Consider the following 23,315-nt stretch of genomic DNA (forward strand, 5'->3'; position numbering starts at 1 on the left):
AGACTCATCGCTCCTTTCATTCTTTCCTGACCATGATTGCCTTTGTATTGAGGTCTAACAACCTTGGAAGAACACAGAGTATGTGCTAAATAAATATAGTGACCCTTTTTCACTCAACAAGTGGCTGTCTGAATTCCTAGAACTGATCTAATTCCACTTGCTTCTGAAGTTTAACTTTTACACTTGTGTTGGTTTTAGCCATTGGCCACTGTGTCAAAGGTCATGAACTTACACACTTCCTCCCCAAAGATTCACTGTATCAGTGCTCGGTTTGTTAGGATCCCTTCAGATTAGTTTATTTCATTGTGCCGCCATTGGTTAATTCATATAATCATACGGTCTTCTTCTTTCAAATGGATGACAAATGAAGAAGGAAGAGGCATGGAGTTATCAGGTTCTTCGGCATCTTAATTATCTTAGTTTTAAGTTCTGTAAGTGTGTCTTTATGGATGTAGTTTTACTAGCTTAGAGCATCTAATTGGAACCAGATCCTTAAATCTCTCTGGACCCACGAGCAATAATAAGCCCAGAACATCTTAGCCCTACAATCCAGAAACACTTATGTGTGCTTGTGCTTGAATCATGTGCAATCAGTTTCTTCTCCCAGCTTCTTTTTCCACCTGAGACTGTAGCATGATTCAGTATGGAGATAAAGGGGTGATTTGTTCCTATTTTAAATGGGTGCAGTCAAGAAAGGGAGGGTTGGAGCTTAATTATTAGTAATTGTTCAAAGGATTTATTTTCTTTACATATAGTATTATGGAGACTACTCATATGTTTTCAGCCCCTTTGTATAGGTCATGGTCACTCTATAGTTATGCCAACATTATACTGTTAGCCAGGATGGGTAGATTTGGGCTAGACCAGTTTTTTGTCTAGGGATGGAGAAGTCGCCTGATTGAGTCCTCACAGACTGTTCTAGAGGGGTACACATTCCACAGCCTAACCTGGAAAAGCTAAGTCAGTGGTTTCCAATGTTTTGGGGTCACAGACCGCTCTGAGAAGCTAGTGACATTTATGAATCCTCTCTAGAAAAACATGTGCAGACGCTTATACACATACAATGCTGCATATGCTTTTAGGGGGTTCGGGACCCTGCTGAAATCCATCCCAGGTTAAGATCATTCATTTGGCCTCTGTGGGTAGGTGTTAGTCACGATGCTGTTATAAACCCAAACATGTTGTTCAGACCCGAAACTATAATTGATGACACAGGACCCCAGGGACTGTGGGAGATTTAAGACAGAAAAGAGCTTTAGCTTTGGGGGGAATTTGTGTTCGCTGTCGCATAAGGTGAGATGAGCGCATAGAGAGTAGAGTCAGTCCTGATGCTGGGAGACCTCATGTGCCCTGAGGTCACATGGCTGAGAGAAGGGCTGGAAGCCAAGGAAGAAGAAATCAGGCAAAGGTCCTCTAGTTTTGCCAGTCAGTCAGGTTAGAGCACACTGGCTTAAACTCTGGAAAGTTCCTTCTAATCTGAGGAGAGGTTTTCAGAATCAGAAGAAACAGCTCTTTATGCTCTTTATATTTTCTATGATGATTTTCTTTTGCTCTCTTCATGGTTTTATGTAAAATTTGCATTAAGGCCAAACATAGAAATGGGGTTTTGCAAATAAATCCTTGAGCCTTTATAACGGGAAGAACAGCTTACCTGCAGTGGGGTTAGCCGCACTTTCCTTTTAGCCCTGAGTCAATCCCTGTGGAAATAAGAGCAAAGGCCGAGCTACAGGTGTAGCCCTAGACTCCCTCCCACCTGGAGACTCTGATTTTCATTCCTGAAGGGTTTTGCATCTTGTTTTAGTAAGAGTTCTTCTTCCTTTACATTCCTTTCTGCATATTCTTGCTTTACCCCCACCACCCCACCACCCCCAAGCCCAGTAGAAATGGCAACAGGACCTTCTTCATTTTGGCAAGGATGACTCCTATTTGTATGACCAGTCACCGGGCTCTTAATTGAAGCCTTGAGCAGATGCAGGACAGTCCTTTATCATTTTGCTTCAAGATTCTTTTAAGCCCCAGTAGTGTTGAGGAATTATCAAGGAGACTATAGACACGTTGAAATCTTTAACCAGAGAAGCTGCCTGAACAGGAAACCATAATTTATAGTATATTTTAAAAGGATTTGAAAGGACTAATGTAAGCGGTCCAATAAGTACAGTATTTCCAAAATCATTGAATGTTATCCTAAAGAATGAAAGTTGTCACCTTTTGAGTCACAGACCAATTTTCTGTGTCTAAATATAATAATTTTTCTTTTAGGCAGCCCTAGTCTAAGTTGGTGAACCACATTCTTGTGCTTTGGAAACTTCTCCATTTAAGTAGCTAGCGTAGCAGGGAAGAGATGCTTCTGTGTCCCTCTGCCCAACCCCCAATTCTGGAGCCACTGCTTTGTCTGCTACCAGCTTAAAATTTTTCTCGAAGCCAGGGTCTCATCTTACTATGAGTGGTGACATCATATTCTCTTCCACAATGTATATGTTTGCTTTAATATAGAAATCATTTGTTTGTCAAACTACTTAAATTTTTCCCCCTAAAACTCTCAAGCAAAATAGCTTTCCCTGGCCCGCCACTACATACTCCCAGAAATACTGCAATACTGCAAACACTGATAAGGTTATATTTATTATCGCTGTCTTCTGTTCCCATTTTACAGATAAGAAACAGGTTTTGTCAAGTTCAGGCACTTGCTCAAGATCATAAACTCATGAAGTGGCAAACAAAGAAGATGGGTTTCTAACCCATCTCTTTCTTGAGTTACACGTCTATAATACAAAACCATGCGGGTATTAAGCAGTCCGGTTTTCAGAAGAAGTAAGGTGGTGGATTTTAAAATATTCCACAAAGTCAGTGGCTCTGTGTTTTTCCTGTACAACATGCTTAGTTTCCCAGAGAGCTTGGAAACAGGTAATTCTGGATAAACATGCGTGTCTTATGTCACTGTAGATACTGGCGGTAATGTGTCATTCATTACTAGATACATTTAGACAAAAAAGAGTCAGGAAGGGGCCTAATTTACCTCAAAAGCATTATGTGGCAGGGTGTGGGGAGTTCTTTTATGGACAGAGAAACACTCGTCTTCGCTGAATTTATGGCAGTTTGGCAGACCCAAGAATATAACCCATTTCAAGTCCCACGTGCTAGTGCTGCCCTGAAAACCCTCTTGCTCGTGAAGAAAATCTTTAACAACCCTAAGTCCCAAGTTTCATCCTGAGGATCCAGGACCCATTTTCTCTTTCTGAAAAGGAAAAAGAAGCCAAATGATGGGAAATTCTTTGCAAGTCCTATTCTCAATTCTCTCTCTTCCCCATTGCTGCTCTAGTTAATTTCATCTTCCGCCCTTGTGATTATGTGTACTGGCAATCATAATTATTATCATTATTAAAATACTATTGTGTTTATTATTATTTTACAGTCATACATCTACTCAGCAGACCACAGCAGCTCACTTGAGCTACTATTGTAAGATACAAACTTATGTTGCCTGCATCAGTTTGGAATTTCATGGAATATGCTTCTATTTGACTGTATTTCCAGATGGAACCATGTGCTTAAGTGTTTGTTTTAGGCCTCCAAGTAGTCATTCCTTTGCAATGATCTGTAGCTAGCCTGCTCTCCCTTGGGACTAACCTGTGTGACTAATTTAAGTGGGAGTGTGATAAACTTTGTCACCACTTAAGGAAAGGCTAAAAATACTTCTTTTTGTTTTTGTTTGTTTTTCTACATATTATCTAGCGACTCTCTTTTGAGGGATAAGGGAAAGGAGGTGGTGAAGATTAGAGCTGATGAGGAAGGTTCTGAATGCCCAAGTTTCATTTCGGAAGCTTCACACCTTTGCGCCCCAGGGAAAAGTTCTGACCCCAGGCTTTTACAGGTTTTGTTATAAAACCTGAGCTTCCCAGAACACTTTGTGGTTAATGGCTTTCGCAGAAGTGATTTTACAACTAAAGATGGCCATCAACCAGACTTGTCTTAGTTCATTGTCCAGATCTAAAAAATGATTGTTAATGTGACTTATTGTGCTAGTTAAATATTTCTTAGAAGGGTTTCTTTTTAGGTTGCAGTCTTGTGAGCAAAAACACAGTAACAGGAGGGCTCCCCTAAAAAGTGGAGCAGACAGATAAGGTTTGTGGATGAAGGAGATGCGAACTGGAAGGCTGGAGAGGGATTCTTGTCTTAACCCTGTCCTCCACTCACTGAGGGACCTTGGACAAATCACAACTTCCCTGTTCCGTGTTTCTTTAACTTTAAAATGAAAGGATTGGACCAACTCTTTGGTTTTCAAGATCTCTCTCTTAAACCCTTCTCTCCAAAGCAGAAACTTTTTCTAGTGAAATATTCTACAAGATCCCAATATGAGTGAAGATGTGTCATTCACGGAGGGTACAGGGAAAATCCTTGTCTTGCCTCAGTGCTGGCCCCTGAGGCACTTCTACTTTATTTGATCTTTAAGAGCTCTTCCAGCTGTGGTATTCTATAATTCTAATTAATGTGAATTAAGCATTATTAAAATCAGTGGGTGTTGTTTTTTTCATTCAGTTACCCACATCAGGGAGAAAAAAATGGTCTCAAATTACCATATGATTTAAGTTAATAGAAGATATAATTCATTGATATTAAAGACAGGTACAGATCTAAACATACGACAACTATTTTAGAAGTTGTGGAAATTCACAATAGAAACCCTCTTCCTTCACCCCAGAATGCATGATGCAAGAATGCAGAGCAGAGAAATGGTAAATCTTCCACCATTAGACCTCACTTCCTAAACATTTCCCACTGAGCACTGCTGTGCAGCTCCCTCTTTTTTCTTCCTCTCCTCTCTCAAATCCTAGATTACTGCATAGTTTGGAATTTTGGCCCTAAAAGGGCCTTTCTTGGTTCTCTCCATCCCTCTCTAACTGGAGCCCGCTCAAAAGTACTCTCATTTCTGCCTGTCATCGCAGCTAATACCTTGCAGATTCAATACCAAACTGTTGTATAGGATTAAATTCTGAGCCTTCCAGGAAAAAATTTCTGAAAGTGTTCCTTTGCTGTTGTTAATTGCAAAATAAACAGCTCTCCCTCCCAGGGAGCGGAGTTTCCTTCTCCTTTGGTGGGCTTCCCTCTAGCAATGCAGGAGCTGCTGGGGCCCGATTTACACCTACAATTCCACACCAGTTTAGAACTCCCACTTTAGTTTCTCAGTTTGCATTATTTCACCAACTCACATACGGAAGGCTAATCATTCCAGCCTTTCCCAGCCTGCAGTTTTTCCTCTGATTGTTAGAACTGTACCTTTGAGTCAGGATTTCTTCCCAAAAATAATCATAGCAAATACTGTTTAGGATTTTCTGTCAGCCAGACACTGTCTTAAACATTTTTAGTGTGTTAACTCATTCGGGTTGTTTAGGAATAGCCAGACAAAGCCCAGGTGACAGGATGGGTGCAGAGTTTCCAGAATCCTTCTTGGCTAGTTATAGTCGAATGAATTGCAGGCAGGCTGGATGGGCAGATCCCAAATGAGATCCCATCAATTAAAATACAAGTTTGAGAATTTGGAATTTTTTTTTTTAAACAAATGAGCCACTTGAGTTGCCTATGTATGAAATGATTATTTGCAGGTAGAGTTATTATTATTCTATTATGTAAAAAATTATTAACAAAGGCTTAATTTCATTCCAGACAGATTGTGTCAAGGAGAGTGGGCGCTACAGAAGTACAGTGAAATATGAGATTTTTGAGCCCGTAGCAGACGCAGAGCTAGAGACCCCAGTCAATCCTACCCCTTTCTAAACAGCCACAGCCATGAAACTTTCTTGACCTTTTCACCTTTAAACTTTGTGTGAACTTGGAAAGAAGACTTTTGAATTATTTTTAAAAAAGGAAAGAAGAAAAAAACAGAGAGAGGAATAAAGAAAGACAGGAGAAAAAAAAGGTTGGGGGAGGCTGTGGAGGAGATGTGGAGACTGGGGGAAAAGACTGATTATATGTTAGCCTAACAGTAATACTAGGAAAATAATCCTCCTCTTGTGTATGAGTTTCTGCTACTGGGAGCCACAGGGTAATCAGCTCACATGACATACCCAGAGGCTAATGCTAGCCTGTACTGTTTTTGAACATATTCAAACAAAGGCTGATTATCCAAACAAGAATTTGGACTGCAGCAGTCGGACCCGTTAAATTATAGTTAGTAAAACTTGGCGCCTTATGAGCTTGGAATGTTACAATTGCAACTGGATCTTCGTTTGTCAGGCAGCCTCACTAAACAATAAAACCAGAGATTTTTATCTCCTCGGGACTCAGTTTTAACTCCTTGGATGGCAAAGAGAACAGTGCCAACTAGCATTGCTCAGACTCCTGGCAACTTCTGTCTGCTGTCCCGCCAGAGTTAATGAGGCAGTGGCATTTTCCTGGTGTTCTGTAGGGAAGTGGGAGGGTGAAGGCAAGTTGCTCATTCTCTTAGATCTTATGTTGGAGAGATAATAATGGGTATTCGTCTATTCCTTTAACAAACATTTATTAAGTGCTACTATGGACAAAGCCCTGTGCTAGATACTCTATTTATATACAAATGAGTATAGCAGATGGCATGAAATTGTCAATTGCCAAAAGGTTATTAAATTTTATGAGTAATTTAGTGAAGGTGGAATGAGAAAGATAAAGAAAGACTTTTTAGAGAAGGTATCATTGAACTAACTTTGAAGGAAGGTAGGCTTGAATTTTTAAAGGTGGCTCTAAAGGTGATTTTATGCAGCGGGAACAGCAGAAATAAAGGAATAGAGGCAGGAAAGTTGAATCGGGAATGTGAAGGGAAGTAGTAGAAGAGAAGTCTGAAAAAGTAGATTGAGCCTAAAAAGTAGGTTGAAAATTCCAGGCCTAAGCAAGTCGCCTTTATTTGATAAATCAAGAAGCTATGAAAAGTTATCGTTAGCTTTTGCATAGCTATCTTTAATAATAATAAGCTAACATGTATTGAAAGTTTACCATCTGCCCTCATAATAATTCTCTGAAAAAACTGATTCAGAGAAACTAAGTAACTGAGATTCAGAGAAACTGAGTAACTTTGCCAAAATCACACAGTGAATACATAAGTGGCAGACAAGATTCAAACCCAGACTGACTGTAGACCCCCTACCTCTTAACCACATTTCTATTCTACTCTCCATGCCTTTTCAATTTGCTGACTTTATGATCTTAATGCAGGATGGATTAGGCATATTTTTATATGGCGGCAAGAAGCTTGATTTTAATGGATTAACACTATGCTTGAATTGGATGGTTATAGTGAAGAGACTTGCTTTACATTAATAATCTTTGTATTGGAGATCAACATACAGTTATCATAATCACCACTCTGAGTTGGCTTAAGAATATGGGTTCTAGGTAATAAGTTCATGCGAACAGCAATATTTTTTCTTAAACAATCCCGTCATAACGAGACAATTTGCTCTCCTAGTTATTTTTGACAGTGATTTTTGCAGTAGTACAGAGGTGACTTGGGCAGTTTAGGTCTTATATGCATTTATGACGTTGCCTTTTCTGAGAAACACATTTGATACCATTAGTATATGGCTCCCCACTTCCCGGTTTCCACAGGGCATCTTCACCGTATTCTTATCCTCTGCTGACCCTGCCACCGTCTTGTTTTCTTTCCTGTCCTCTTTGATATACTCTGTTATTGTAAGCCAGGCTTGTGGCTTCTGGGAGGGGTGATTGGCAGGGTCAGTCAGACATAAGCACTGAAACGTGTGTCCCAGAGGTGGAAGCCAGATTTCCTCTCAGGGCCCTGAGGCCAACTCCTGTGATAGCTTCATGGCTAGAAATAGCAAAAATCGAAATGGATATTGCAGATAGACCAGACAAGCAAATAAGAAATCCAAATGCTTGGATGGCTCAGATTTTTCAATTTATTAGTGGATATTTTTAGCAATAGAAACAATATAGCATGTCTTTGTGTCCATTTTTCCTGAATATGGCATCTAGGTTGGGTTTACAGTTCTTAGGGGAAGGAGCTGATGCTGATTTAGTGAGCTTATTTTTGAAAAGCAAGAGTGATATATTTTAATTTAAAAAACAACAACAAACAAAAAGAAATTACAAAAAAAAAAAAGAAGAGGAAGAAAAAACAAAGAAAAGAAAAGCAAGAGTGAATAAAAGAGCAGGTTAACATAGCATAACCTGCTAGGAGTTCATTAGCACCAACGTCATTATTTAGCTTGGGTTCAAACAAATTCTCTGCATAGTAAATTTGGAGAGGACACACCAGTTTGAATGGCATTATCATTAAGGATAGTACATACCCAAGAGGAAAGCTTGAGTTTGAAGTACTGACTATAACTATACTTTTTTTTTTGGGGGGGGGGTATGTTTTTGCTTTGTTTTGTTTTGTTTTTTAATTCAATTTGCAAGACCTCAAGCAGACAGCTCTGAAACCTTTGGGAAATCTGTTGAAATTCTAGAGATAAGCTTTCTATAATTTATGGTGCTTTTGGAAATTAGGGTGGCTTAATGATGAGCAATCTTTCCCTTGTAATGTTAATTATTTGCGTTTTGTCAGTGGCTCTAAAATTAATATAAAAAGGGAATTTCGTTTACTTTGGGTGATCATGTTTCAATGTGTTAATATTCCAGGAGTAGCAGAGGATGGCATGCTCTGTTAAGATCTAGATCATGCTAAAAGTATTAAACTTGGCTTTTGGAGATTAGGTTTTCCCTACTTAAAATTAAGAACTTAAAGATTTTAATCAAGATAATCTCAAAATGTCTTAAGGTGCAGCTTATTCTGGAGGTGATACCACTTGGAATAGTAAAGACCAAAGGAGAAATTGTGAGTTAATGTTTACTCTTTTATTACTATTTTAATCAAATGGCTTTACAACTTGACCTTTTAAATGTGAATATATTTTTTTAAAAGAACACTCAGGTATGTGAAGCCATAACTGCTGTGTTGGAAGTTCACACGCCTAAGTCTTATATACTTGAGTTTTAAATATGTACATGATAAAAATATTTTGACTGGAGTTTTCTGTGAGGGCAGTTACATTGTCTTGGTGACAGGTATTTTGGTGTAGGTAAAAACATCTTTTGGATGTTTGGGAATTGTAACCATGTCACCTCAATTAATAATAATAATAATAATAATAATGGCAGGAACTCCCATTTATTGAATAACTAGTCTGTGACAGACACGCCCATAGGCACTTTATATGCATCATTTCTTATTCTCAAATCTATCCTGCCAGGTAGAGTAGTGCTTTCATTTCACAGATAAGAGAACTAAGCCTAAGAGAAGAAGATAGGCTTTGAACTCAGGTTTCTCCGATTCCAAAGTCCATACTCTTGCCACTACACCATGATATCACAAGGAATGAGTTGTAGCTGAGGCACATTTAAAACTTACCAATTTTACCACACATACCACAGGAAGTTCAAAACAGATCTGATTCAGTGGACCAAATTCATTTGCCTGTAATATCGAGTCCTATGAGTAAAGGGCTTATTTTTTTAAAATTAACCTCAAACACACTGAAGTATATCTTAACTAGAGTTTCCCCCAAAAAAAAGCTTTCTTGAAAGGTATGGAGGGTTGTTATTCTTGAAATGATTTTGAAGAATTCGAGGGCAAAAATAGGTTAGGCATTTGATTAGATTTCAATATGCCAGTCTTCCTTGGGAATTTTCCTGTGTTTGGGCATGAAAGAAATCTTGCCATGAGAAACCTTCTGCTTCCTTCCCCTCAACCCCTTTCTCCCTTCTCCCCCATCTCTCACCCGTCAAAAGAATCCAACCCAAAATTACAATCCAATTAGGCTTTCCTTGGGGGACCCTCTATACAGTAGATACACTAAATCCGTAGATTTGACTTTAGAGGTTTGACTATTTGAAAGTGACTCTGAAAGTCAGGGAGGAATTTGCTATTATTATTGATTAGTAGGTTGGTATATAGGAGCAAGTGGCAACGCTGGTAAGTCAGCCTGTTTGACTACCCAGCACCTGCATCTTTCCTTCGCTCTGTTGTTCTCTACTTGTCTCATGCCGTGCTTTAACACACACACACACACACACACACACACACACACACACACACAACAATGTATTTGTCTCTTTATGCTAATGATGGAAGAGGAGAGAAACTAAATAGGCCAAATAAAATAATAGTTCATAGGTAAAACCAGTTTGAAAATTGTACTTTCCCTCCCTACTAACAGCATTTAACACATAGGTAGTTAAAAAAATGTTTGTTGAATAAATGCTTAATTTTTCTAAGAAACCTAAGCACCTTCATGATAATGGAATAAGATTCAGGGTGCGTGTGTGTGTGTGTGTGTGTGTGTGTGTGTGTGTGTTAATGAAAGGGGAATGATTTTCCATTGGTAGGTACATCCTGGACCAGAATGGCTCTTGTTATCCAAGAGAAAGAAGTACATGAGGAAGACAATATAAGTATCAGAATTAGACCTAAAAGAGACCCTTAGATATGGCCTAGTTAGCCCTTTCACAAATCACTATCTCTTCAAACACATAAATATATTTACAGTGGTGTTTTAGTAACTTTCACATCTATTTTGAACCCAATCCATATTTGGGTACTGTTGATAGGCCCAGACCCCAGCCCTCCTCTCTTTATATTTGATGCTTTAGACATGACAAGAACTTCCTCACTGACTAGCCTGTGATAGGTAGACCCTTCCTCTGATTAGAAGGATGTTCCTGAAAGCAAGTATTGCAAAGAGCTGTGGCAGAACCTATCGTTATGATCTCATGAAATGCCAAGAGCCTGAAATTCAGGAAGCTAAAAGGGAAATTCACATTCATATCTTCTCTTCTACCTGCTTTTTGCAGAGACATTTGTCTCACTACTTTTGAGCCAATGTTGACTAGAAGGAATAGTATTGATCACCATTCTCTAACTACCACAAACTAACCCCAATTTGTTCCCAGCAGATCTTTGAGAATTTCATTTATACTCTCATATGATGGGTGCATACTATCCCATCATTGGATATATCAGGGTTTATTTCATCAATTCTTTAGATGGTGGTATCTTTAAAAAACAAAGAAGTAGGTTCTCAATAGGTTAAAAAAAAAATTTAAGGAAAGTCCATTCAGTCTATGGAATAACATGAGCAAAGGCATGAGTTTGGAAACAGGGTGACTAGAAGTTAGCAAAATTATGTTCCATAAAAAAGTAATAATAGGTAAAATCCAGAAGATTATTTTACTTTAGTGTTAAAATTGCCTAATGCTCATAGACTTCATTTACTCTAAATTTTACAAAATGGGATATACAGGGAAGGAGCAAAGTTTTTTAAGACGGCTATATAATTGCGTAGTAGTTTGTGATGTTGCTATTCATCTTTCTAAATGCACTTTAACAGATGGTAATTTTAGGCAGTATTCAAGCAAATATTATTGATCTCTAGAAAATGGAAAAGGGAAAAAGTTGTTTCCAAACAATATGATAGAAAATTTTATATGTGCAAATCAAAGTACTTCTCTGCCTACTATTGGTGGTTTCAGAGGGTAGGCTTTATTGTAACAACCATGTCTTGGGCTATGATAAAAAGCAGCTTGTAAGGAAACACCTAAATTTTGTACTTCTTTTTAATGGTAGTGAAGGTCTGATTGAAGGAAACACAACAGGAGATTGTTAGGTACCTCTCACTGCCTCGTGCAAAGTCATGAGGGCTGCGGAGCTGATGGGGCAGCTCTTTAGGGTCTAGAGACCTACGTAGTCTTTGTGGACTCAGTGTAATGTTAAAACCGGGAGGACTCTTCCTATGAGCAGAAATGAAGCTTGGAGGGTTCAAGTGATCTGCCGAAGGTCCCACGGTGATTGAGAGGGCTGACACTTAAAATACTAGCCTTCTAACACCATGATTTGGCCTGCCTCACATACTGACCAAGGATTCTTTTCTGTCCTGGGAGTGCCCTGTACCTATCATGCCCCCACACATGGTCTGTCTAAGGTAGCATTCCGGAGATGGTTGAGTAAGGAATAGGTTTAAAATAGATTGAAATTTGTCCTTGGGTCTCTCCCTCTCCTTCCAAAACTATCGAAGGATGTTCTAATGCCCCGGTGGTCAGGGAGTGGACTTACGTATCGGGATAGCATATCTAATAACATTTTGGACATGGCTCAGCTGGCATGGCCTCACTGGAGCCTGTTTACCTGAATTATACCTATTGTTGTGGCTCTTCTCTCTTGGTTGGTAAGAGAATCTTCTTTTCTTTTTTAAATGCAAGTCATGCTTGCATTTTAATACAGTATCAAACATTCAGCCTTGACATGATTTAAAATGAATATGGCTCATTTTGCCTTTGAGTGTCTGTGACTGACAAGCAATCATGAAGTTCTCTTTGGGGCTGATGTTATCCCATCATGTGGAGACCCATTTTGGTTAATTTGTTTTTCCATATAGTTTCTAGTGAGAAAAATGCATTGCTTCGGTATTGAAATTAACTTGATTGAAATATCTTAGACTTTGTCATTTTCCCGTGGCTCAAAAGGTTATTTCCCAAGTGTTTAATTTTTTAAGTACACTGTATATTAATTTAACTTCTACTTTCAGACATTCATCATTCTGTGAAAAATTATTGCAACTGCATGCATTGAACAGATTTTTATTTACACTCCAAATTCCCATTCAATGTAGAGTTGTTTAACTTTGGAGATATCGTGCAAATCTGATAAAGATGAGGTTTTTAAAAACTTGAAACATTTATTGATTTGCTAAATACAATTTTCACATTTTCTTTATAGTATTCTATTATATATCTTTCAGAAGGAAACACTTAAAGACTAATGCGATCTATAGGAACTGTTCAATCAGAAATAATGAGTGGAGAGGTCACTCATTAAGAACATATTGTTTGAAATACTTTGATTTAAGAGTTTCCAGTCTTTGAGATATAAAGTTCTGCTGTGAAAAATATGGCCTGCATTGGACTTCTGAATTCTGTACAGCATGTCACGATTTTTGCTCTTAGGCTAAAGATAGAAAGTAAAATAAAATGTTCTTTGTCCATTTAGTTATCCTTGACTCCATGAAATTCTCCAAAGTAATTACTGGTGACCACAATACCACCTACCAGCAAGAACAGCCTTGACCTTGTGCCAGCTGCCTTATTGCTGACCACAGCTGCTCTTGACTACAGCAGATGTTTCTCCTTTTGCCTTGCCAGTAAAATTTTATTGAGTAGTTTTGCAAATATAGAGCAGTATACTCTGCCTGATGAGCAGCTAGCGATCTTAGCCACCTCATGCAATAAGGTTAGATTTCTTCTCTCTACCATGAGGCCCCCACTCCAAGGTTCCACGCATCTTACCTCCCAGGCCTCAGGACTTGTAAACTACAGTCCTCGTGGGTTTGCTTCCCTATCCACCCATTTAATTTTCTCAAAGAAAATAACACTGGAAGAGCAACCACACTTGTGGTTGCAACTTGCTGCTTTAAAAGGCTGTCACATTGGAACTTTGCTCCTACCAGTTGTGGGTTTACAAAAAGGAGTTAGGGTACTTTGTTGGGATGTTTTGTTAGGATGCTTTTCTAAAGTTTTCCACATCTCTTTGGTTTGGATGTTGTCTTGGAAATCTCTTTTGAATTAGCTTCTGTTGGAGAGCTTTCTGCCTTCCTGAGCACTTCTTGAATCCTTTCCGTATGAAGGCAGCCAAGGGAACCTCTTCTGATCCCACCCCTTTGTACCTATCATGGATGGTACTCTATCTGAGTCTGAAAATTGAAGCACTTTTAAAGGCTTGTTTTTGCTTTTGAGTTGGAATGGATGATTTCCTGCAATTTCTGTGTTCCTTGTCCAAATGTAAAGGAGTAGATTTTCTAGTTATGGCTGATAATACTTAAAAAAACAAATGGAAATGTAAAGAACTACTCCCTTCAGTGGTTACAGCCTATCCCCCAGGACTTTTCAAAGAAAACAACTCATAAACATAATGGCAATGGAGGGTCTAAGCCCCAGCCTGGCATGAATTACCACAGAGCCTTGGGCCTAGGGAGGATGGAGGGCAAAAGCCACAGGGTGCGGACTCGCCCACTTCCTGCTTCCTCAGCTGGGAAGAAGTGGCAGTGACCTGAGTCCCTCAGTGGTCATTCCAGGAGTGTGTCATTGTGGGGAGTTATCTGGCCGGCTTTGTGGCACATGACCACTTGTGACAGCCTGAGTTTAAGCTTTCTAACACGTGCGACACCAGGACTTCTAATATGGACGAATATTCTGTTTTGTCCATATTAGGATCCATAGGACAAGGTGAGTGACTGCTTTAGGTCTGTAGGTCAAGAAGTTTCAAGCAGTATGTTCACTTTTAATGCCTTAAACCACTTGGAGTCGTTTAAAGTAGTAATATACTCTCACATACTTGTAGCGTAAAACTTCATTCTTCCTTGATCTTAAAGAGAGGAAGTTGTTTAGATTAATGTATATCTTCTCCCTCTTTCCTCTACAACTCCTGTAAAACTTTTATTTTTAAAATAAGAGCATGAAATCATTATCAGCACTACTAGACTGGGTATTTGGCTCAGGACCGGGGCTTTTTTTTTTTTTTTTAATGTTCCCAGAGCAGAGTGCTCCTTAAATTAGGATGAGAAAAGTTAATTTTAATCCTCCAAAGGCTTATTTGCTAGCACAAGAAGTCACGAAACACACCCAAAAACTATTGCCGAAATCTTAAGGAGAGCGATCTCAGCAGGAGAGACAGACTCTAGGTCTAGTATCCCAGCGTTAGAATTTGTGTCCCTGGCTGAAGAAATCATTTTTTTTAGGAGCACCAATTCATGCAAAAGCTACTGAATGGAAGAGATTTCCCTTAACCTGTCTTATAGAAAAACTCTTTGTTCATGTTGTTTCCAGTATCTCAGAAGAGAATAGTTTAGAAGTGGTTGTAGAATGGTGGTAGAAGGAGTTATTTCCAACGACGTTTACCTAGTTCTCTGCCCAATAGTTTTTATAATTACCACCCAGGAGAAAGACTCGCTGGCTCTAGTTTATAGACCCATGGAATACAAAAAAATGTGATGAGCCAATTGTTTAAAGCTTTGTTTTGAGCTGATTTTGTTTTTTAGGGTATTACAATGTCACCTGCCCCAAAGATTAAGAATCAGACATTGAATGAGGCAGGCTTGGAGAGGATCAAAAAACAAGGTACTGAATAACAGCAGCCATTGTAGAACTAGAGAAGGCTGTGAAATGACCTTGCTTTTCTAGAGAAGTTCTTTTCCTTGGGTTTGTTTGGTGGAAGTTTTAGGAATGGTCATTCCCTGGGCCCAGTAGAGAGCTTTGCCTCATGATGGTATGCAGTAAGACCTCAATGTTCCTAGTTCATTTATCCTCCTCAGCACACATATAAAGTAAAAGGTTATTAAAGGGAGAGTCGGGAAGGAAACGCAATTTAAAATTCAAGTTTTGATAATTTTAAAGGAAAGAAGTAGGTTTATGAGCAACTGCTCCTTCACACAGTGTGAACTCTGGTGTGTTGTGAAAGTAGGGCCTGCTGAGCCATTGGAAGAATTCTCAATCTATTGTGCAAGGCTTGTTTTTCATAAAAAAAAAAAAAAAATCACTTTAGAAATTAAGGTTGTAACCGAGCACAGCTCTGTACTGTATCAAGCCATAATATCCAGTGAGTCATGAAGGCATTAGGGAAACACTGGAGACGTCGTAAGAAACATTTGAGTTAATGTTTGCGATAAGGAAGATGACTATCTCTAAAAAGAAACTGAAATTAAAGGGCACAGGCTCCCATATTTGGACAACTAAAGGGAATTCCTTTCAGTGATGCTTCCTTTCCTTTCTGATGGAAGTAGGTGGTGAGGAGCCAGGATGGAGAACTAGAAATCAGGCTTCTAAGCTCACCTAGGCCATGAGACGTTGGGCAAGTTACTGCCCATCTCGGCTTCAGTTTCCTCACCTGAAAATGAGTGATGAACCACATCATCTCTATGGGCCCTTCTGGTCCAAGCAGTCTGTGAATCTGGCTTTTGAATATGATCGGACATTGCGTAATCCTGGAAAGGTTTATCACAAAGGTTTTGTCGCTTGTGGCTGCTGTTGTGGTGCTTCATTCACATCACCAGGAGGGCTTCATGCTTGGACCACTCAGCAGACTCAGTGATTAATTCTACTGTTTCCTCCTAGCCAGTGATTCAGATGGCCAAACCCCTTCATCCCCTGCCCCTGCCCCAGGAAACCCTTAGCTCAGAAAGGTCATTTCATTTCCCGTGAGCCTGTGATTCAGTCTTATATCACTGGTCCATGAGCTGAGCACTGTTTGGCCAACTGGAAGGTGAGACAATGGAGACCTCAGCTTCTGCAGACTCTGTCAAGTGACCTGGCCTTCCAGGGGTTTGTCACCCTGGTGACAAGCTGGAGGAGAGTCCAAACCCTCAGTTAACTTCAGGCCTGATTCAAATGAATTTGGGATTCCTTGCTGAAAGAAAAAGACTGGATCCTGGTGTGTCCAAGACTCTGCCCTTGAAACCTCTGGGTTGATGACTGATATGTTAGTCTCTTGGGACAAAGCTGTACAGTTGAGAAAAGTAGCAAGAGCATCAGATCTCCGTAGGTCATCTGGCCCCCATAAAAAGCAATAGCAACTGGGAAAAGACTAGACTGCTAGGTTCCCAGCTATCCTGGATTATTAGACAAAGCCACCCACTCCATCTTTGTTTATAGAACTCATTTTCAGGAACAAGTGTTTTATAGTGAGGTGGAGGTTGTTAAGGAGCTATTTATAATGAAGATCTCAAATACGTGAGCCCTATATCAAGCTTGAACTAAAGGAACTTTGTATGGGTGGCAGTTTAGGAGGAAAAGGGAAAAAAGGATAAGGAAAAAAACTAATAAAAATAGCTGAGATCACTCAACAGTTATCAAGAAACAGATACTACAGTTTTATAACACTAAGTACTAAAAGTATATGCACTCTTAAAAGGCAATTAAAACGTATGCTCTGAAACTATAAAACATTTTCTTTTCATCTGCAACATAGAGGGCAGATTACAACACATTAATAACGTTTTGTTTAGAGTTCAGTTTCTGATGGTTTCCAAATGTAGTCTGTGTAGATTAACCAGAAGGAGTCCAGTTCCCTTTTTTAAGAGCGCTTGTAAAGGAAAGCAATGTGGTAAGATTGTTATGAAAAGAGAGTGTATTTAGGAAATAGCACTTAGCAGGGTCTCTCTGAATGGCTGCCAGGTCAGGAAGCTGAAGTGCAAGGCTTGGCCCTTGTTCAGCCCCCCCAGTTCCAGCTCCTTGACCACACAGTACGTCAGGAACATGTCACAAGCCAGCCAGGAAGAGTCAGTCCCGCCCATGGGCCAGCTTGGCACGGCTGCTTTCACATAACCCAGGGCTCCAGAGGGGCCGGAGGCAGGCATTCCAGGGCCACGGGGGCAATTTTTTAAAATAGAAATGAAGAACTAAAAAAAAAAAAAAAAAAAAAGCCTGGGAATCAAACATTTGTTGAGTCCTTATGGAACATAGCCCCTCATGGAGAATGTCAGAGCTGAAAAGGGCCTTAAAGGTTATCTTATCCTCTGTCCTTGTCTCATAGACAAGGAAATTGACCTGCATGCAACAGTAGTGGCAGAGTCAGTAGTGGCATCCGTCTCTCTCTCAGCTAAATCCACTGGCTTTCACCTCAGTGGACTAAGCCTTCTGTCTTAGGAACTCTACCCTGTTCTTCGCATCCTGCTGTACTGTTTGGTAGCCAGACCCCCTCCCTCTTGGATTTTGAATATCCAATGATTTATTGCTATACTGTTTGCTCCTACTACTTGCCTAACTGCTCTGTGTCTGAGCCTCAGTTTCTTCATCTGCAAAATGGAGGTATCAGTGTTAAGTCCTCATAGAGTTGTTATAAGGATTGACTGAAGAAATATATGTACCAATTACAGTGCCTGACCCTTAATAAGGGCTCAATAATGTTTGCTGTTATGATCATTAAGAATAATAACATTTATTTGGCATTATTACTATCATTTGCGTTGTTATTATCAGTAATGTTTTTTTTTTAATTTAGCTTATTCTTTTTTAAAAATGATTTTATTGGGGAAGGGGAACAGGACTTTATTGGGGAGCAGTGTGTATTTCTTTTCTTTTTTTTTATTGGGGAACAGTAGTGTGTTTTTCCCAGGACTCATCAGCTCCATCCAAGTCAAGTTGTTGTCCTTTCAATCTTAGTTGTGGAGGCACAGCTCAGCTCCAGGTCCAGTTGTTAGTTGCAGGGAGCACAGCCCATCATCCCTTGCAGGAGTCGAACCGGCAACCTTGTGGTTGAGAGCCCGTGCTCCAACCAATTGAGCCATCTGGGAGCTCAGCCATTATCACTAATGTTTCTATAGTTGCTACATCAATAGTCACCTTCTGGCATTTGGGCTTGGGGGTGGGGTATCAACTGTATCACTAGGAGACTGTCACCAGGATTGAAGGGCAGAATAAACAGTATTACAAGTCAGGTATACCTCTGGGCCAGTGGTTCGTGAAGTCCTACCATCATATTCCAGTTGAGGAGTATAGGTTTAGAAGTGTGTTGTTGTTGTTGTTGTTGTTGTTGTTGTTGTTTGGGGAGGGGGTGCTTTTCTAACTTCACTATGTAATTTTAATTGAAAGGGACTTTAGAGATGATTGAGTAATTATATATTATATTTAAATCTCCTCAGTTTACATGTGGGATAACTGAGTCTCAGAAAGATAAAGTGATTTGCCTCTTTCTTGTTACTATAATGTGATGATTGACTGGTGCTCTTATTTATACATAAAAGAAAAACTGGAAGAGAAAGAGCCTTAGGATAATACCCACAAGACCTAAATCCTTTATCCTTTTTTTTTGAACATTAGGCCCATTGCGACCCTACATAAAACCCCAGTTGCAACCTTATTCATTAGTCAGCATAGAGACAACCCGGAGGAAAAATTCAAGAGAGCCAGCCCCTCCCTTTGGTATTATTACAGAACAATCCCCTATAAAAGTTAAGTGGATGTTTGTTTTTTATTTAAAACCTTGAACAGATTTAACCCCGTTTGGGCTGCTACTGTACTGCCTCACCCACAGCGGTGTCCTTTGAGGCTTGACATAATAATGCTACTCAAAGGAAGACTTATTTTCAGGTTGCTTTAAAACTGTGACAAGCACATTTCTTTGCTTCATATAAGACTCACTGGTTTAGAAAGTAAAATTACTTTCTTAGTTTATGCCTCAGTTATCTTTTCCTTGAGCTTTTTTCTCTCCTTTGCCCTAGTGTCAAATCAGTTTCCTGTTTTTCTAAAACGTTTGATCAAGAAGTTGGTAGGATTAGAAAATTTAACGATACTGCTTTAAATAGCAGATAAGGATAGTATTTGGTTGCTGGAAAGGTCTTGCGTACTTACCAACAACACTACAACTATGTCAACCATTATTTACTTAGAAAAATCAATCATAAATTTATCCCAACCTTCCATGAGAACATTTTGGCTTTTATCTTTTAAGATTTTAAGTTCTGGTATTGCCTGGTTACATTGAGACAGTCTATTGTGTCATCCCACTCTCTCTTTCCTAGTACCTTCCTCTTTGGGACTCTCTGGCTTCATTAATATAGATTTGTTCTGAAGGCACTAAAGCAGATTTTCAAAGAGCTGTAATTATCACAGCAGGAACACAATGACTTATTGAAGTTTCAGATTTTGCCCTGTTTGGAGCCTACCAGAGATTGGAACAGATTCTCCATCCTCATCTCTACCCCTGAGTTGGATGAAAATATCAAAGTTTTCCCTTCTCTGGTGCTTGTCAAAAATACCCTTCCCAACTAATCACATTGCTAATTTTCCAAAAAGCAAAACCAAAGCTCGAGAGGTAACTGCTCATCTCAAGGTCACCTGACAAGGTAAGAAGAGAGCTTGGATGAGTGCCCCCAGGTTTCTTTCCCTTACAGCCTCCAAAACCCCTCCAGAATATACTTTCTTTAGTTTCCACTTTCCCATATTTCTTCTTAGTTTGACAGTCATGGGAAACTCAAGGTGACTACCGATGGGGGGAGACTTATGAATATCATCAGTACCCGTAAGTCTTCCCTTCCTTCTCTGGAACCACGAAGGACACATCCTTACACCCTGTGGCCCTGAAATCAGAGTAGACTTAGCTTTGTGCTCCTATCTCAGTAGTTGGTTTACGTGCAGTGTATGGATTGAGTGAAGCTTTCCTATCAGAATACTCATTCTTTAGAAGACTTTTATAGACACTTTTTTACTTGACTGTGTAGGGCTTACAGGTTTCCTGATAGAGCTGCTCATGTGGAGAACCTTACCACAGCTTTCTTTTCCCTGAGCGATTTGTAATAAAGTCCTGGCAATTTGTTTAGGTGTTCAGTAACACCTAATAAAATAATAAGTGGATGGGGTTTGACTCGAAGGAAGTTTGGGGCCTTGATGATTTTCTCACCAAGCTACTCTGTGCACCTTTGCTCCTAGACTAGGGATGGGAGAAGCCACACTATCCTTTTTCCCCTGAAAAGTAAGTCTGATCAAACTGAGAGATTATTTTCTGAAACTCCAAGTTACAAGTATATCATAACTTATTTTCTGACCTTGATCTTTACATTTTACAGTAAATAAATGTTTCCTACCCACTGTCAACCTCTATTGGTAATCATAGGATAAATGGGCCAATGGCTCATTATATAATCAAGGCTTCCTTTTTAACGTGGAAGTGCTATGTTTCAAAGTGCCTTCAAAATGACCCTGAACTGGACCACAGTACATGGGGTCATTGAGCCTTCCATCTTAAAACCAAGAGGTAGTTTCTTTTTTGTTGATCTTTAAAAATGTAATGCCTTTGTCAGTGAAGTGGTATGCATCCATGGTTGATGGGCACCTATAAAACCATTGAGTCTTGGGGCCAGAGAGGAATAAGTAGGATCTCCAGGTGAACAAGACACAGGGGCACACCAAAAGTAACCATTTCAAAAGGGACCTAAGGGGGTTTGGATTGTTTGTATCCTATGGCACAGGAATCCAAAGGAAGGGGTAGACTTTATTACTGCATATAAGTATGTCTCTGAGCAATTGCTACAGGTGAAGTCAGGTTCTGTTTGAGGTATTTTCTCTACCAAATCAAGAATTTTGGATTTAAAAATAATTTTACATTATGCTTTATACTTATAGAACATTTCCACCCACATTATATCCTTTTAAACCTAAACCGATGAGATAAGTGTTGTTAACCCCATTTTACTGACAAGGCTTAGTTAGAGAAAGAAACTCATCTCCAATCACATTGCCAATAAAGGGTAGAACTCTGGCATTCAACTCATGTCCTCATCATTCCTTCAAAAACTCTTTTTACCAAGTTACCCTCCTTCGAACGGACTACTGCAGTGGCCCAGGAAAGTCTGTAGTTATCCCCAAATAGCAAATATTTTGATCATGTCAAAATTTTTCTCCTCAAAACCTTTAGTGATGGGGCCAGCCCGGTGGCTCAGGCAGTTGGAGCTCCGTGCTCCTAACTCCGAAGGCTGCCGGTTTTATTCCCACATGGGCCAGTGGGCTCTCAACCACAAGGTCGCCGGTTCAGAGTCCCACAAGGGATGGTGGGCTCCGCCCCCTGCAACTAGCAATGGCAACTGGACCTGGAGCTGAGCTGCGCCCTCCACAACTAAGGCTGAAAGGACAACAACTTGACTTGGGAAAAAGTCCTGGAAGTACACAATGTTCCCCAATAAAGTCCTGTTCCCCTTCCCAAATAAAATCTTTAAAAAAAAGGGGGGGGGTCGGGAAACTTTAGTGATGTGTTGCCACCTTCAAAGAATAGAATTCCACATTCATTAACTTCTTGTTTAAGGTAACATGGAATTTGGGGACAATCAAATAATTCAGAGTATGACTCTGTTCAGCAATAAATGTGGGAACTTCACTTAACTTGTTTCTTCTATACAAATGTGAATAGCAGATCACCCCAAAGGAGTCTCATGAGTCTAAATGCAGTGACATAGCACAGCACCTTCCATTAGTAATAATAAACTGAAGTCTCCCTTCCCGTTTTCACTTTGGTTCAAACCGATCTCCCTGATCTCCCACTTCTTCCTTAAATGAACCCTTTGTTCAATGCCACATTTAATTATTTATCATCGCTTGAGTGTGCTTTCTGTCTTCCCACTTTCATATTTTTGTGTCCTTCCTCTGAAAAGCCCTCGTGTCATCAATGTCCCTTCATATACTCTTCATTAATTAATTATAGAATTTCTACTCATCTTTCAAGGTTTAGATCAAATACCCCGACTCCTTGTGGCCTTTTCTGATCACTCAAATCAGAAATTGCCTCTCTTTCTCTGAATGTCTTTGTCTTTAATATTCACTGCCCTCACGTGGCCCTTACCACATTTTATCTTACGTCGTTTTTATTTATATATCTGAATCATCTTTTTCTCAGACTTGAAACTCATTGTGGAAAGAGGTTGTGACTTCTTGTCTCTAGATAGCCAGCGTAATAGGTAGCATGATACCTGGGATGTTACATGGTAAGGTCACAAGAACACAAAGTTTAGAGGCAGGTTTATCTGGGATTGAATCCTGGGTCTGCCACTTCTTTACTAGCTGTTGGCCTTAGACACGTTACTTCACCCTCTGAATCTCTGCAAAATGTAGATAACTTTATCTACTTCATAGTATCATTATATGGATTAAATGAAATAACATTTAGAGTGCCTGGCTGAATAGGTACTTCATAAATGTTAGATTATTTCCCTTGATGGTAATAACAAAACAGATTAAGTAAGGGAGATGATGCTCACCCCTTATGTTATAATTTTCTAAACGGTATTTATTGATAGTAATTTTAGTAGACTCGTCTAATATAATGGGGACTGCTATACACCCCTGTAGTTTATTTGGGAACTCGGTGTTACTCTGTGGGAGAATCACACACAGAACACTAGCTAAATATTGAAACTGACTGTTTCATCCCATTCTAGCATATGGATTTGTATTTATAATTCCCCATAGATAAGATTTTACTGTCCCTCTTAATTTTATTAATCCACTCTAAACTGACAGATGTGGTGAGCCTTGAGCTCCTGAGGATTCTTATTTCGTTTCTGATTAAAAGATGAGTTTCCTTCTTAAACCCAAGGGTCTAAGTATATACACTGCCCTTCTCTCCTAAACAGCTTATTTGAATGTCAGAAGTAAACTTGTTATCCTCTGTTAGATACCAAAGGCACTTTCCAGTATCTGAGCCCCTTCTAAAATGTTTCCTTCTAGTAGGCAGAAGAGTGGTATGTGGGGATAGACTAGTAGTAGTGCCTGGTACTTTGTAGTTGCTTAGTAAATAGTAGTATGAGCTTTACTTT

The 23,315-nt window shown here is 39.5% G+C and overlaps 1 protein-coding gene across 23 annotated transcripts in view; it reads left to right on the forward strand.

Annotated features, from left to right (window-relative positions):
• The window catches only part of BCAS3 (BCAS3 microtubule associated cell migration factor), a 519,095-nt gene that overhangs the window by 387,016 nt on the left and 108,764 nt on the right, over window positions 1-23,315 (forward strand). For 12 of the 23 annotated variants that reach the window (XM_074320579.1, XM_074320576.1, XM_074320587.1 and 9 more), the window contains one exon: window positions 8,750-8,806. The exons of the other annotated variants lie outside the window; for them this stretch is intronic. In XM_074320579.1, the coding sequence (XP_074176680.1) occupies window positions 8,750-8,806 (57 nt within the window). The remainder of the gene's footprint in view (window positions 1-8,749; window positions 8,807-23,315) is intronic. 23 annotated transcript variants of the gene reach the window in all.

Source organism: Rhinolophus sinicus, linkage group LG15 (genome assembly GCF_036562045.2).
Source record: "Rhinolophus sinicus isolate RSC01 linkage group LG15, ASM3656204v1, whole genome shotgun sequence".
In the NCBI taxonomy this organism is placed as follows: domain Eukaryota; kingdom Metazoa; phylum Chordata; class Mammalia; order Chiroptera; family Rhinolophidae; genus Rhinolophus; species Rhinolophus sinicus.